At 37.2% G+C, this 15655-nt stretch overlaps 1 protein-coding gene across 1 annotated transcript in view; it reads left to right on the forward strand.

Moving 5' to 3' along the window:
• The window catches only part of ARHGAP5 (Rho GTPase activating protein 5), a 101361-nt gene that overhangs the window by 72816 nt on the left and 12890 nt on the right, over positions 1-15655 (forward strand). Inside the window, exon 4 of the mRNA XM_036272279.1 lies at positions 14238-14315. Coding sequence (XP_036128172.1) covers positions 14238-14315 — 78 coding nt within the window. The remainder of the gene's footprint in view (positions 1-14237; positions 14316-15655) is intronic.

Below are 15655 nucleotides of genomic sequence, written 5' to 3' on the forward strand. Positions count from 1 at the left end.
GGGAAAGCTTTCAGTTTTTCACCAGTGTGATATTAGCTGAGGATTTATCATATATGGCCTTTATTATGTTGAGGTATTTTTTTCTTGTATTCGTATTTTGATTATTTTAATTATAAGTGGATGTTGCATCTTATCAAATGCTTTTTCTGTGTCTGTTGATAAAATCATATGATTTTTATCCTTTCTTTTGTTAATGTGGTGTATTACATTGATTGATTTGCATATGTTAAACTATCCTTGTGCCCCTGGAATGAACCCCAGTTGATCATGATGTATTATTATTATTTTGATGTTTTGTTGTATTTGATTTTCTAGTATTTAGGATTTTTGCATCTGTATTTATCAAAAATGTTGGTCTCTAGTTCTCTGTTTTTGTGTTATCTTTACCAGGTTTTGATATCAGGGTTATTTGGCCTCATAAAATGTGTTCAGAGGTATTGCCTCTTCTTCAGTTTTTTTGGAAGAGTTTGAGAAGGATAGGTTTTAAATCTTTTTTTTTTTTTATCCTCATCCGAGGACATTTTTCCATTTTTTGTACAGACAGAGTGGGAGGGAGAGAGAGAGAGAGAGAGGGAAACATCGATGTGAAAGGGACACATCGAGTGGCTGCCACCCGCACGACCAACCAAGGCCGGGGATAAACTGCAACCGAGGTACGTGCCCTTAGCGGGAACCGAACCCGGGTCTCTCCGGACCACAGGTGGACGCTCTAACCGCTGAGCCAAACCGGCCAGGGCTTAAATCTTTTTTTTAAATGTTTGGTAGAATTCACTGGTAAAGCCTTCTGGTCCTGGACTTTTATTTTTTTGGAAAGTTTTTGATGGTGGTTTCAATTTCTTCACTGCTGATCAGCCTATTTAGATTTTCCAATTCTTTTTTTTTTTTTTTTTTTTTTTATCCTCACCCGAGGACATTTTTTCATTTTTGTTCAGGTAGAGTGGGAGGGAGAGAGAGAGAGAAACATCGATGTGAAAGGAACACATCGAGTGGTTGCCACCCACACAACCGACCAGGGCCGGGGACCAACTGCAACCGAGGGTACGCGCCCTTAGCGGGAACCGAACCCGGGCCTCTCAGGACCGCAGGCCGACGCTCCAACCGCTGAGCCAAACCGGCCAGGGCTAGATTTTCCAATTCTTTATGACTTGGTCTAGGAAGGTTGTATATTTCTAGGAACTTACCATTTCTTTGAGGTTATTGAACTTGGTGGCATATAGTCCTTCATAGTATTCTAGTATGATCCTTTGTATATCTGTGCTGTCTATGGTGACTTCTCTTTCATTTCTGATTTTGTTTATATGGGTATATTTTTCTTTAGTGAGTCTAGCCAGGGATTTATCACTTTCATTAATTTTTTCAAAGAACCAGCTCTTTGTTTTATTAATTTTTTTATTAGTGTTTTTGTTCTCTATTTTATTTAACTCTGCACTGATTTTTATTATTTCCTTTTTCTGCTGACTTTGAGTTGCTTTTCTTCTTTTTCTAGTACTTGAAGATGTAATGTTAGGTTGTTCACTTAGGATTTTTCTTGTTTCTTTAGATAGGCCTGCAATGATACAAACTTCCCTCTTATTACTGCTTTTGCTGCACAATTTTGATATGTCGTATTGTTTTCATTTGTCTCTATATATCTTTTGATCTCTTCTTTTATTTCTTATTTGACCCAGTCATTTTTAGTAATATGTTGTTTAATCTCCACGTATTTGTGGGTTTCTTTACTTCCTTTTTGCAGTTGATTTTTAATTTCAAGGCATTGTGATCAGAGAATATGCTTGGTATAATTTCAATCTTCTTGAATTTGTTGAGGCTAGTTTTGTGACCCAGCATATGGTCTATGCTTGAGAATGTTCCATGTACACTGGAGAACAATGTATAATCTGATGTTCTGAGATGAAAGGCTCTGTAAATGTCAATTATGTCCATTTGGTCTAGTGTGCCATTTAAGGCCTATATTTCTGTATTGATTTTCTGTTTAGATGATTTATCTAGAGCTGTCAGTGGAGTATTAAGGTCCCCAACTATGATTGTGTTTTGATCTGTTTCTCCCTTTAGTTCTGTGAGTAGTTGCTTTAAATATTTCAGTGCTCTCTGGTTGGGTTCCTATACATTAAGTGTTATATTTTCTTGATGTAGTGTCCCCTTTATCATTATAAAATGTCCATCTTTGTCACTTGTCATCTTTGTTTTCTTGAAATCTATTTTGTCAGATATAAATATAGCTACACTTGCTTTTCTGTGGATGTTATTTGCTTGGAGAATCATTTTCCACCCTTTTACTTAGAATCTACCTTTGTCTTTGTAGCTTAGTGTCTCATGTAGGCAGCATATGGTTGGGTTTTGTTTTTTAATCCTCACCTGAGGGCGTTTTTTGCATTTATCTTGAGATGGAGTGGGAGGAGAGAGAAAGAAACATTGATGTGAGAGAGACACATCGAGTGGTTGCCACCCACATGACCCCAGTGGGGTCCGGGGACAAATGGCAACCGAAGAACGTGCCCTTAGCGGGAACCAAACCCAGGCCTCTCTGGTCTGCGGGCCAACACACTAACCGCTGAGCCAAACTGGCCAGGGCTGTGTTTTGTTTTTTGATCCACTCTGCTTCACTGTGCCTCTTTATTGGTGAATTCAGTCAATGTACATTTAGGGTAATTATTGATGTATGAGGATTTCCTATAGCCATTTTATCTTTTGTTTTCTGGTAGCTCTGTGTCTCCATTGGTTCTTTTCCTTTGTGTTTCTGTCTGGTTTTCTTTCATGGTTTTTCATACTTCTTTCCTCTGTTTTCTCTTTGTAAGCTATGTGTCTTAGTTTAGGGATTTTTGTGTGTGGTTACCATTAGGTTTATAAAAAATAAAGTTGCATTTATACACTTTTTTTTTTAGTGCATCTGATCATCACACCCCTTTGTCAGTTCAGACCTTTACAACCTCCCCCCCCCCCCCCGCCCTTTATGTTTTTGTTGTCACAGATTATCTCTGTTTATGCTATAAATTTCTTGGTGATCTTACTCGTAGTCTTGTGATCTTATGTTCTTTGTTTCAGGTAGAATAACTCCCTTGAGTATTTCTTGCAATGGAGATTTTCTGGTGATAAAATACTTCAGCTTCTGTATGTCTTGGAAAGTTAGTAGTTCTCATTCATATTTGAAGGATAATTTTGCTGGATATATTATCTGTGGCTGGTAATTTCTCTCTCTTAGACATTTGAGTATTTAGTTCCATTCTCTTCTGGATTATAGAGTTTCTGCTGAGAAGTCAGATGATATTCTGATGGATTTTCTTTTGTAGGTCACTTCCTTCTTTTCCCTGGCTGCTATGAGAATTTTTTCTTTGTCATTAATTTTTGACAGTTTTAATACAATGTGCCTTAGAGAGGGCCTCTTTGCATTGATGTAACTAGGTGTACTTTTTGCTTCTTGGATTCAAGGATCTAGTTCTTTCCATAGGTTTGGGAACTTCTTATCCACTATTTGAATAGACTCTTCATTCCTTTCTCCTCTTTTCTTCTGGTATACCTGTTATTTTAATATTGCTTTTTCCGATGAAGTCGGATAGTTCTTGTAGTGCTTCTTCATTTTTCTTTATGCTCTGGTCTTCCCTCTGCATCATTTCTAGATTCCTATCTTTGATATCACTAATTATTTCCTCCAACTAGTTAACTGTTTCCTGTGCTCAGTAGTTCACTCTTTATTTTTTTTTTATCCTCATCCGAGGACATTTTACCATTTTTTGTTCAGATAGAGTGGGAGGGAGGGGAAGAGAGAGAAAGAGAAACAGAAAGGGACACATCAAGTGGCTGCCTCCTACACGACCCAACCAGGGCCGGGGACAAACTGCAACCAAGGCACGTGCCCTTAGAGGGAACCGAATCCTGGTCTCTCTGGACCACAAGCCGATGCTCTAACCGCTGAGCCAAACCGGCCAGGGTGAGTAATTCACTCATAATCTTCTTAATTGCATGCTCCATTTCCAGGATTTCTTACTGCTTCTTTTTTAAAGTTTCAACCTCTTTGATAAAGTACTCGTTTTATTCATTGATTTGTTTTCTGGGTGCATTGAATTGCCTGTCTGTATTTTCTCACATCTCACTGAGTTTTTTCAGAACTGCAATTTTGCAGTTTTTGTCATTTATATTGCATATTTCCATATGTTCCAGCTTGCTTTCTGGGGAATTTTTGTTTTGTTTCTGAGCTTCATTACTGTGGTTATTCATGGTATTTGCTAGGCTCCTCTGTCTAGGCATGTGTATTAGCCCTTCACTAGCAGCTTTCTCTGAAGAGGTCTTTCTATTGTTTTTCGGTAGATGGCGCTGAATCACAAGATTTTTTTTTTTTTTTTTTTTACCTCTTATGTCCCAGATTTGACCTTCCTGGCTTCTGTAAGACAGCACAGCTGCACTGGGTGGGGGTGGGTTTGTTTTTCCCTCACTGTGGGGACCCCAGACCTCCATGGGATACCCCACCAAGCATCCCACCTGGGGATCAGTCACAGAGGGAAACAGCAGTTCTACTGCAATAGCTCTCTGTTTACAGATAATGTGCTTCTTGACCCGACACCAAGGGCAGCAGGAGGCAAGTTTTGGGAGTCTGAGTGGGCAGCAGGGCTCTGTGGTTCTGTTTCTTTGACTGAAACGCCCCTACCCTACAGCAGACAGCAGTGCAGCAGAACCCTTGTGCTCAGTCCTTGCCCAGGTGTCTCTGCTGGCACAGTCACTCACTGTTCACAGTACTTGCCCTACTGGACTGCCCACCTCTCTACTCTGTTCCTCCCACCAAAGGAAGTACCTGCTACCACCGGTTTCCTTCTACAGCCTTGGGCTCCCGGCTGCAGGGCTACATCTGTGGCCATCTGAGCTTTCCTCCCTTCTCACCTTCCCATTTATTCCTGGTTGCCCACCTTTAAATGCTTCAATGTGGGGGTAGTGGGGGAGGAGTCTCTCAGGGCATGCCTCTTTGTTGAGAAGGGAATTCTTTGTTGAATTATAATTGATTAATTTGTTGAAATTTCATGGGGAAGAGGCCAAGGCGATCTCTCACAATGGCATTCTTCCTTTGATTTTGTCTAAATACTACTGTTTACCCATAAATGATCCTTAAATTTATATCAAGCAGTAAGAATGCACATTCATTTTTGTAGCAACTAGCCTGTATAAGCTTATTTTATTTTATTTATTTTTTATCCTCACCCGAGGACGTTTTTCGATATTTTGTTCAGATAGAGTGGAAGAGAGAGAGAGAAAAACATTGACGTGAAAGGGACACATCGAGTTTTCGCCACCCACACGACCCAACCAGGGCCGGGGACAAACTGCAACCGAGGTACGTGCCCTTAGCGGGAACCAAACCCGGGTCTCTTGGACCGCAGGCCGACGCTCTAACCGCTGAGCCAAACCTGCCAGGGCTGTAATAAGCTTATATAATACTAATGCTTGTTAACTTTTTTCCTATGTGTGCTTTTACCTTTCTGTTGAGGCATCAACCACATATAATGTATAGTTAACCATTTTTAAGTGTACAGTTCAATGGCATTTAGTACATTCACAATGTTGTGTAATCATCACCTCTTTTTAGTTCCAACATATTTTTTCACTCCAAAAGGAAATCACATACCCATTAAGCACTCACTCCTTATTCACCATTCCCACACCCCCTGGCAACCACCAGTTTATTTTCTGTGTCTATAGATTTGCCTGTTCTGGTTATTTCATGTAACTGAAATCAAAATATGTGGCCTTTTGTGTCTGGCTTTTTCATTAAGCATAATATTTTTTCAGCACTTAATTCCACTTTATGACTAATATTCCATTTTATGGATGTACCACATTTTGTTTATTCGTTCATCCTTGGTGGATATTTGGCTTGCTTACACTTTTTGGCTACTGTGACGTCAGTAGTGCTTCTACGAACATTCATGTACAAGTATTTCTTTGAGTACCTCTTATGAATTCTTTAAGTTATACGCCTAAGAGTGTGTTTAAAATGTACCATTTTACATTCCTACCAGCAATGTATGAGAGGTCTTATTTCTCCACATCCCCACCAACACTTGTTTTCATTTTTTAAAAATTAGAGCGTCGGCCTGCGGTCCGGAGAGACCCGGGTTCGGTTCCCGCTAAGGGCACGTACTTCGGTTGCAATTTGTCCCCGGCCCTGGTTGGTCGTGCGGGTGGCAGCCACTCGATGTGTCCCTTCACGTCGATGTTTCTCTCTCTCTCTCCCTTCCTCTCTCTCCCTCCCACTCTATCTGTACAAAAAATGGAAAAATATCCTCGGGTGAGGATAAAAAAAAAAAAAAAAATTATAGCCACCTTTAGTGAGTGTGGTTTGAGTTTGCATTTCCCTAATGACTAATGATGTTGTATATCTTTTTGTGTGCTTTTGGCCATTTGTATATCTTCTGTGGAGAAATGTTTTTTCAAGTCTTTTGCTTATTTTGCATTGAGTTGTTGTTTGTCTTTATCTTACTTGGTTTTGAGAACTCATTATATATTCTGGGTACTAGACCCTTAACAGATAAATAATTTATAAGTATTTTCTTATATTTTGTATGTTTTCTTTTTTTGACAATGTCCTTTGATGAACTAAAGTTTTAAATTTTTATGAAAACCAATTTGTTTTTAGTTTTCTCACCTATTGGTGCCATATCTAAGAATCCATTGCAAATCCAAGGTCATGAGGTCATGAAAATTTTACCCCTATTTCCTTCTAAGAGTTTGATCAGTAGTTATGGATAATTATACTTCATTCTTTGGTGTTTTTAGATTCCTTTTATTTTTTTTTCTTTTTAATTATTCTAGCTAGAACTTCAGTACAATTTTTTTTTTTTTTTTTTATCCTCACCCGAGGATATTTTTCCATTTTTTGTACAGATAGAGTGGGAGGGAGAGAGAGGAAGGGAGAGAGAGAGAGAAACATCGACGTGAAGGGACACATCGAGTGGCTGCCACCCGCACGACCAACCAGGGCTGGGGACAAACTGCAACCGAAGTACGTGCCCTTAGCGGGAACCGAACCCGGGTCTCTCCGGACCGCAGGCCGACGCTCTAACCGCTGAGCCAAACTGGCCAGGGCTCAGTACAATTTTTATTTAGAAGTGGCAAGAGCAAGCATTCTTTTTTTTGCGATTCTCTAATGTTTTTCGACTTTATATTTTATTGATATTCATTTTAATTTTTATCATATCCCTTATTCTGCTAGCTTTGAGTTTAGTCTGGTCTTCTGTTTCTATTTTCTTAAGGTAAACCTAATTGTAAAGTTGAAATTTTCTTCATTAATGTAGTCATTTACAGCTATAGATTACCTCCTAATCATTGCTTTTACGGCATTCCTTGGATTTTGGTGTGTTGTGTCTTCCTTGTTATTTATCTCAATGTAGTTTCTAATTTCACTTGTAGTTTCTCCTTTGATGATCCATTAATTGTTTTAAGAATATGTTGTTTAATTTCCACATATTTGTGAATTTTCTTTTTGTTACCTACTTCTAGTTTCATTCTTTTATGGTCACAGAACATATTGTCTCAGTTCAAGATCTTTAAATTTATTTAGACTTGTTTTGTGACCTAACATCTAGTCTGTCCTGGAGAATGTTCCATGTGCATTTAAGAGGCATGTAAATTGTGTTGTTATTGAGTTATGTTTATTTGGTGTATAGTATTGTTAAATTTTCTATTTTCTTGGTGATCTGTCTAGTTGTTCAATTCAGTATTGAAAGTATAGTATCAAAGTTTCTCCCTTCAATTCTGTCAATTTTTGCTTCATATATTTTGGGACCCACCCTGTTATTAATGTACAATGTCCTTAAGTGTCTCTTACAATAATTAAAAAAATTTTTCTTCATTGATTTTAGAGAGAGAAATGGAGAGGGGGAGAAAGATAGAAACATCAATGAGAGAGAATATCGATTGGCTGCCTCCTGCATGCCCCCCACTGGGGATCGGGCCCATGACCTAGGCATGTGCCCTGATTGGGAATTGAACTGGTGACCTCTTGGTGCATGGGTTAACATGCTCAACTGCTGAGCCACACCAGCTGGGCTATTACAACAATTTTTGTCATAGAGTTTACAGTTTTTGAAATTGGGGTGTAGCTACCCAGCTATTTGGTTCCTATTTGCATGGAATGTATTTTCCTATCCTTTTACATAAAGCATAATTGTGTTGTTGGATCATAGTGAGTGTTTTGTAGACTTCATGTAGTTGAGTTGTTGTTATTTAATTCATTTACTTTTGAAGTAATTTGTGAGAACTTAATTTTACCATTTTCCTATTTGTTTTCTTTGTTAAAACCTTTGCTCAATTCCTGTATTACTGTTTTTTTTTGTGTGTGTTTTTTTCCTAATGTACCCTTCTGATTCCTTTGTTTCTTTTTCTGTATATTTTCATTTATTTTCTTAGTCATTGTCCTGTGGATTACAAATAACAGCAATTTTATAGCAATCAGATTTTAATTAAAAACAACTTTGTTTCAATAGTATATAAACTCTGCTCCTTACAACTGTCTCCTACCCCTTTGTCTTGCTATTGTCACAAATTACTATTTTATACATATATGCTTATAACATAGATTTATAATTATTATTTTATACATTTCTTTTAAGTCATATAAGAACAACCAGAGATGTTACAAATTGAAAATAGAGTACCTCTACTGGCTTATTATATACTTATCTATGTAACAGCTTTCCCACCCTTTTTTTTATGGCTTCAGGTTACTGTGTGATGTACTTTCATTTCAGCCTGGAGGACCTCCATTAGCATTTCTTATGAGTCGAGTCTACTAGTGAACTCCCTCAACTTTTGTTTACCTAAGAATATCTTGATTTTTTATTTTCATTTTTGAATGATAGTTTTGCTAGATACATAATTCTTCGTTGATAGTTTCCTTCTAGCCTCTTTCTTTTTTCTGAAGAGAAATTTTACTGTGGATTCCTAGGATGTGATGAGTCACTTATCTTTTTCAGTGTAGCTCTCTTGAGTTCATCTGGATTGCAGTTTGTTGAACTTCTTGGATGTGTAGATTTGTGGGTTTCTTTTTAATATTTAGGAGGTTTTTCAGCCATTATTTCTTTAAATATTATGCTTTCTCTTCTTTTCATCTGGGAATGTTTTTATACATAGGTTGGTATGCTTGATGGTGTCCCAGAAGTCTCTTAGGCACTATTCATTTTTCTTCGTTATTTTCTCTTTTTGCTCCCAGACTGGATAATCTCAATGAACCAATCTAAATTCACTAATTGTTTCTTCAGCATGCTAAACTCTGTTGTTAACCTCTCTAGTGGATTTTTAAATTTTAGTTGTACTTCTCAGTTCTAGAATTTCTCTTTAGTTCTTTTTATATACTTTCCGTTTATTTATTGATAATCACTATTTAAGTCATCCTTCTCTTGGTTTCCTTTAGTTCTTTGTTCATTGTGTTTAATTCCTTGTACATTTTTAAAACTGTTAATTTAAAGTTTGTCCAGTAAGTGCTGTAACTGGTTTCCTCATGGACAGTTTGTATTAATTTCTTTTTGTCCTTGAACGTTCCATTCTGTTTTGTTTCTTTCCATGCCTCTTAGTTTGTTGTTGAAAATAAAGAGATTTTACATATTATAATATGGCGTCTCTGAAAATCAGATCATTCCCCATCACCAAGATTTGCTATTGCTATTTATTGGCTATGTTTGCTTGTCCTGTGACTTTTCTAAACTATATTCGTAAAGTGTATATTTTTACATTTATGGCCACTGAGGTCTGTGTTTTATGGCTTAATTGTTAGTGTTTTGTAAATTCCCTTAAATGCCTGGAACCAATGGAAAGAAATTATTTCCAAGTCTTCGCAGGTTGGCTCTGGGGCATTCTTTCAGCATTTGAACTAAGCCATTTATAACTGCTGAGCCTTTATGTCCAGCTTGGGCAGAGCCTATGGCCAGCTAGAGGTGAAAGTTGAGAATCTCACCAGGCATTTTCTGAATATGCATTCAGCCCTAGCCATGCATGTGGATTTCTCAATGTCACAATATATGCAGGAGCTTTTAAAAACCCTGTTCCCTCACTATCTCCTTCCCCATCATCTTCCCTACTAGGCTTTTTAGTTTATCTATTGCTGGTCCTGACTGTTGCTCCTTTCCCCACATTGCTATAGCCAATATTTATGCCTTTAAATGCCTGAGAGAAACTACTCCAGCCCTGGGAACACTTCAGGTTTAGTAAAATGTTAGCAAGCTCCTCGGTTGTTCCTTCAAGTAGCTGCCAGACAGGTTGAAATCCACAACCACAATTCTTTTTTTTTTTTTTTTTATCCTCACCTGAGGACATTTTTCCATTTTTTTGTTCAGGTAGAGTGGGAGAGAGAGAGAGGAACAGAGAGAGAGAGAGAAACATCGATGTGAAAGGAACACATCGAGTGGCCGCCACCCGCACAACCGACCAGGGCCGGGGACAAACTGCAACCGAGGCACATGCCCCTAGCAGGAACCGAACCCGGGTCTCTCAGGACCGCAGGTCAACGCTCTAACCGCTGAGCCAAACCGGCCAGGGCCACAACCACAATTCTTTGACAATAATATCTGTATTGCTCCCTCTGGCACTTCCAACCTGCACCCAGAGTAGCCAAACTTGGGTGTGGAAGGATGGTAGATGGGTAATTTAAGGTTTCTTTCTTCACCAAGCCTTCTGATGGTTGTGGTTTTTTTGTTTTGTTTTGTTTTATTTTGTTTACTAGATTCTAGAGTTGTGCAAAAGTTGATTTTGACACTTTTGGCAGCTGATTTGTGGCTTTTGTGGAATATCTGAACTGGGAAATTTCCATTTCCATTTATGATGCCATTCCCCGTGGACATGTTTAATTTATGGATTATATGGATTATCTACATACCTTACTTCCCTTATAAATTACCCTTTGTAATTTATTTAATGACTTATAATTATTTTGACCTGAAGGTACAGAGAAACGAGGTGAAACTCTTTTATGTTAACAACTCAAAAGAACTCAGGACCATTTTGGAACTTTAGTTATCAAGAATTCTATGTAGTAGTACAATGGTTAGTTACCTAATAAAAGAAAAAAGATGGTGATTCTTGGTTAAAAGGTATCATTTTAAATTTCTAAATTTTTATATTTAATTCTAGAATATTCAGATAGATTTCTAATGCCTTTGTTATTTGTAGGCCCTGGATAGAATTTTTGGGACTTAAGTGATGGAAGTCTAAGTAAAACTTGAATAACTTACATTTAGATAATTGAGTTGGTGTTTTTGTTTGTTAATTTATTTTCACATTGTTCATTTATTCAGAAGGCAAGATTTTTGGCAAGGATGTTTAAGGACCTTATAATTTTCACTTTTAATTTGGAAGAGTTCCTCAACCTCTTTTGTCTTCCTTGACTTTGTGACTGTCATATTCTCGGCTACTAGTTTTCGTCTCCATTGATGATTTTTTTTATGTCTACCATTTTTCCTGTGTTTATTGGTTGGCATTTTTGTGTACAGATGAACTTTTCTTTTTACCTCAATTTGAGTTTGTCCAGTGTTTCTTTATTATAAGATTGGAATTAGGCATTTTTGTTACAAATACCACCAAAGTGAAGTACATCATATCTGTTGAGATAGGATGTCAGTTTGTTGATATAGATGATACTAACTATGATCATTTGATAGTGTGTGCCATATTTCTTCACTAGAGTTAAAACTTTGGATTTAATAACTTTATTTTTATTGATATGGTCTCATGTATTCTCATTATATTCACTAAATTATAATTTATTCATGTCCTTTTACAATCTGTCAATATAATTCATTAAGCACTTCCTTACTATCTGGCACAAGATATACCAGGCTTGGCTTATATTTTTCCTGATACAGCCTTGGAATCTGCCTTTCCTCCAAAGATCTCTGGCTTATTTTGGTAGAAAATAGTATTTAGAAACTATTATTGGGGTTGCTTCTGGACCCTCTCAGCAGACATAGCTAGGGAATATATGAATGTGCAGTAGCATAGATATAGATATATTCATATACTTTTTTTTTATCCTTACCTGAAGACTTTTTTTTTGCATTTATCCTCAGATAGAGCAGGAGGGAGAGAGGGAGGAAAAGAGAGAGAGAAACATCGTTGTGAGAGAGACACATCGAGTGACCGCCACCCACACAACCCCAACTGGGGCTGGGGACAAACTGCAACCAAGGTATGTACCCTCAGCGGGAACTGAACCTGGGACTCTCTGGTCTGTGTGCCAATGCTCTAACCACTGAGCAAAACAGCCAGGACTATACTTATTCCTTTTAAAGACAATGAGCTTCAATCCAACACTGCTAAAGTACATTTTAATTCTAGTCCCTCTTTTGTTATTATTAATTGACTTCTCCAGCAATAAGAATTCTTGCTCCCTTTATTCTCAACATACTCATTAGCTCAAAGTCTAGAATATACAAAAAATATACAAATCACTGCATTGGGAACCTATTAACTAGAGTTCAGTATTGGCTCATTGTTGTTTTTATTTCTAAGGTCTAAGTATATAGAGTGAGGTGCACCAAATTTAAGGGTACAATTACATGAGTTAATCTCTTTTAACTCCACACACCTGTCAAGATGTAGAACTTTTTCATCACCCTTTATATCTTTTCTCAATTAATCTTCCACCCACTAGAGAAACCTATTTTTTAATTTTTTTATAGGTAAGTATTGCCTGGTTTAGAACTTATATAAATAGAATCATACTACGTAAATTCTTTTGTGTCTGGTTTCTTCATTCATCAGAGATTAATTCATGTTGGCTTGTATCAGTAAAACTTTGTAACTTTAAAAAATATGACATGAAACTTTTGTCAGTGGGTTTTTGCTCCCATAATGTCCATGGATTTCTGAATATTGACTTCCCCTCCAGTATGAGATACATTTTGTTCTCCTTTCATATGCTTATTTTTTTGTAACAAATAAAATAATTGTAACCAGGTGAAAAATTAGAAGGAATTAATACATAGTTTCATGCAAAGGCCCTGACATTGGTCCAGGAATAAATTTGACAGAATCCTTTCTCGTGATTTTTTTTCCCTTTTGATCAGAAGAGTATAATGCCTTATCAAATTGGGTCTCTTTCGGAGATGCTTTGAGGAACTTTCCATTGAACAACAAATAGGTAAAAACTTTTGGCCAATGGCATAAGTGTTTCAAGTGTGTTTATAATTGCTCATTTATAATTGCCTTTTATAATGCCTGCTTTAAAATCCTTGTCAGATAATTCTACAACTGATATCTTTGTGTTGGTAGCTGTTAATTGTCTTTTCTCATTCAATATGAGATTTTCTTGGTTCTTGATATGAAGAATGATTTTAGTGTTGTTATTATGATTGTATCCTGGACATTTGAGATATTATGCTGTGAGTATTTAGATCATATTTAAATCTTCTATTTTAGCTGGCCTCTTCTGACCCCGCACCGTCAGGGTTCCAGGAAGGCTGCCTTGTTACTGCAAGGTGGGAGTAGAAGTCCAGACTCTCAGTTTGGTCTCCACTGGCCTCTGCTGACACTCCCATAGTAGAGAGGAGAGGGTTCCTCTTACCTTCAGGAATGGGTGGAAGTTTATGCTCTCTTCTCAACCCCTGCTGACACTCCAGGGATGTGAAGGGGCACCGTAGTTACTGCTAGGTAGAGGTGGAATTCTAATCTCCTTTCTTGGTCACCACTGATATATGTGAGGAGTGGTGGGTTCCATGGCATTGGACTAGAGTAGGGTGATGATTAAAAAAATGTTTGTTTTGTTTGCTATTCTGTACTTTTTCTAATTCTTTCACTAGAAAGAACAAGCCTTTTTTGTTGTTTGTTTTCTGTGTGTGGTGGTGTTTTTATTTTTGCCTGTGCTCATTGGTATTTCTGGATTGTAGGCTTCGCTGTTGCCAGCCAGGTCTAGAATATATAAGAGGCAAAAAGAAAATCCAGGAAACTCACTGTCATGTTGTTCTTCAAAATCTAAGTTCTCTAGCCAGCACAACTTCTGTCCGTTCAGAGCCTGTCAATGTTTATTTTTTTTATATATTGCATTCAGGAATTTAGTTGTGCTTAGGGGAAGGAACAGGGAGAAATATCTCTTTTCATTTGTGTGGAAGTAGATGTCCTAAATAGTTTAAAATAAAAAGAAGTCTATTAAGAACTTATTTTCAATGAAATAACTCAAAAATACGTATTCTTTAGAATATTTTACCACCATATTTTTGTAAGTAGTTAAGATGTACGTAAGATTATGCATATCTCTATTCTTTTAGGATTATGTACTGAAGGACTCTACCGTGTTAGTGGGAACAAAACTGATCAAGACAATATTCAAAAGCAGTTTGATCAAGGTAAGGTGATAATTATATAAAATAAAATTATCGTTTTATTTTTTTATTGAAATTTCATGGTGGGAAGGTTGGTTTTTGTATGAAAACCTTCTAAGGATATAGATGTTGGAGGGAGAGAGTTTTGAAGTGGAATTAGTAGAATTTAATAGAAGAGACTATGTTAAAAAAACAGGAGAACTATACATCTATTACCAGAATTGGAAAAGTAGTAAATTGACTTATGACACATTGGCATCTTTGTATATCACAGATAGTACTTATTTAAAAATGCAATTTAAGAAATTTTTTTTATGATATTGGGCCAAATAATTATTAGGAATAAAAACAGCTGAATTCTCTACTTACTAAAGTAAATTCTATATGAGATCAAAGCTTTAAATGTAAAAAATGAAAACTGTAAGTACTAGGGGGAAAAATCAGTGAATTTTTTTTTATAGTTTTGGAGTAGGGAAAGGCCTAAACTTGATATAAAACCAGAAAAGTGTGAACAAGATGATAAATTGCGCTACCTAAAAACGTAAAAATTCTGGCCCAGCCGGTGTGGCTCAGTGGTTGAGCATTGACCCATGCACCAAGAGGTCACTGGTTCAATTTCCAGTCAGGGCATATGCCTAGGTTATGGGCCTGATCCCCAGTGGAGGGCATGCAGGAGGCAGCCAATCGATGTTCTCACTCATCGATGTTTCTGTCTCCCTCTCCCTCTCCTTTCCTCTCTCTCTAAAATCAATAAAGAAGCCCTGGCCGGTTTGGCTCAGCGGTTAGAGCGTCGGCCTGCGGTCTGGAGAGACCCGGCTTTGGTTCCCGCTAAGGGCACGTACTTCGGTTGCAGTTTGTCCCCGGCCCTGGATGGTCGTGCGGGTGGCAGCCACTCGATGTGTCCCTTCACGTCGATGTTTCTGTCTCTCTCTCCCTTCCTCTCTCTCCCTCCCACTCTATCTGTACAAAAAATGGAAAAATATCCTCGGGTGAGGATAAAAAAAAATAAAATAAAATAAAATCAATAAAGAAAAAAAATTAAAACGAAAAAATTCTGTATGAGACAGTAGATTAAACATAAAACCAGAAGACAAACTATACACTTGGGGAAGGTGTGGAATATCTAAACTAGATTAAGGAATTTACATCAGAAGAAAGCAGCCAACATATATATGAAAATATGTGCTGCCTCTATCACTTATAAAGAAATAAAAATTAAAATAAGATTGTATTTGTTTAATTCATTTTCAGAGTGAAAAGGATTGTTGGTAGGGTGCAGATAAACCAATATTTTGAAACTGTTGGGTGTTGGTACCATTTGAATATCTATTAAAATCCAGGTATCTTTGCTAGAGAAAATTTAG

This window comes from Molossus molossus, unplaced genomic scaffold, assembly GCF_014108415.1.
Source record: "Molossus molossus isolate mMolMol1 unplaced genomic scaffold, mMolMol1.p scaffold_m16_p_1, whole genome shotgun sequence".
In the NCBI taxonomy this organism is placed as follows: domain Eukaryota; kingdom Metazoa; phylum Chordata; class Mammalia; order Chiroptera; family Molossidae; genus Molossus; species Molossus molossus.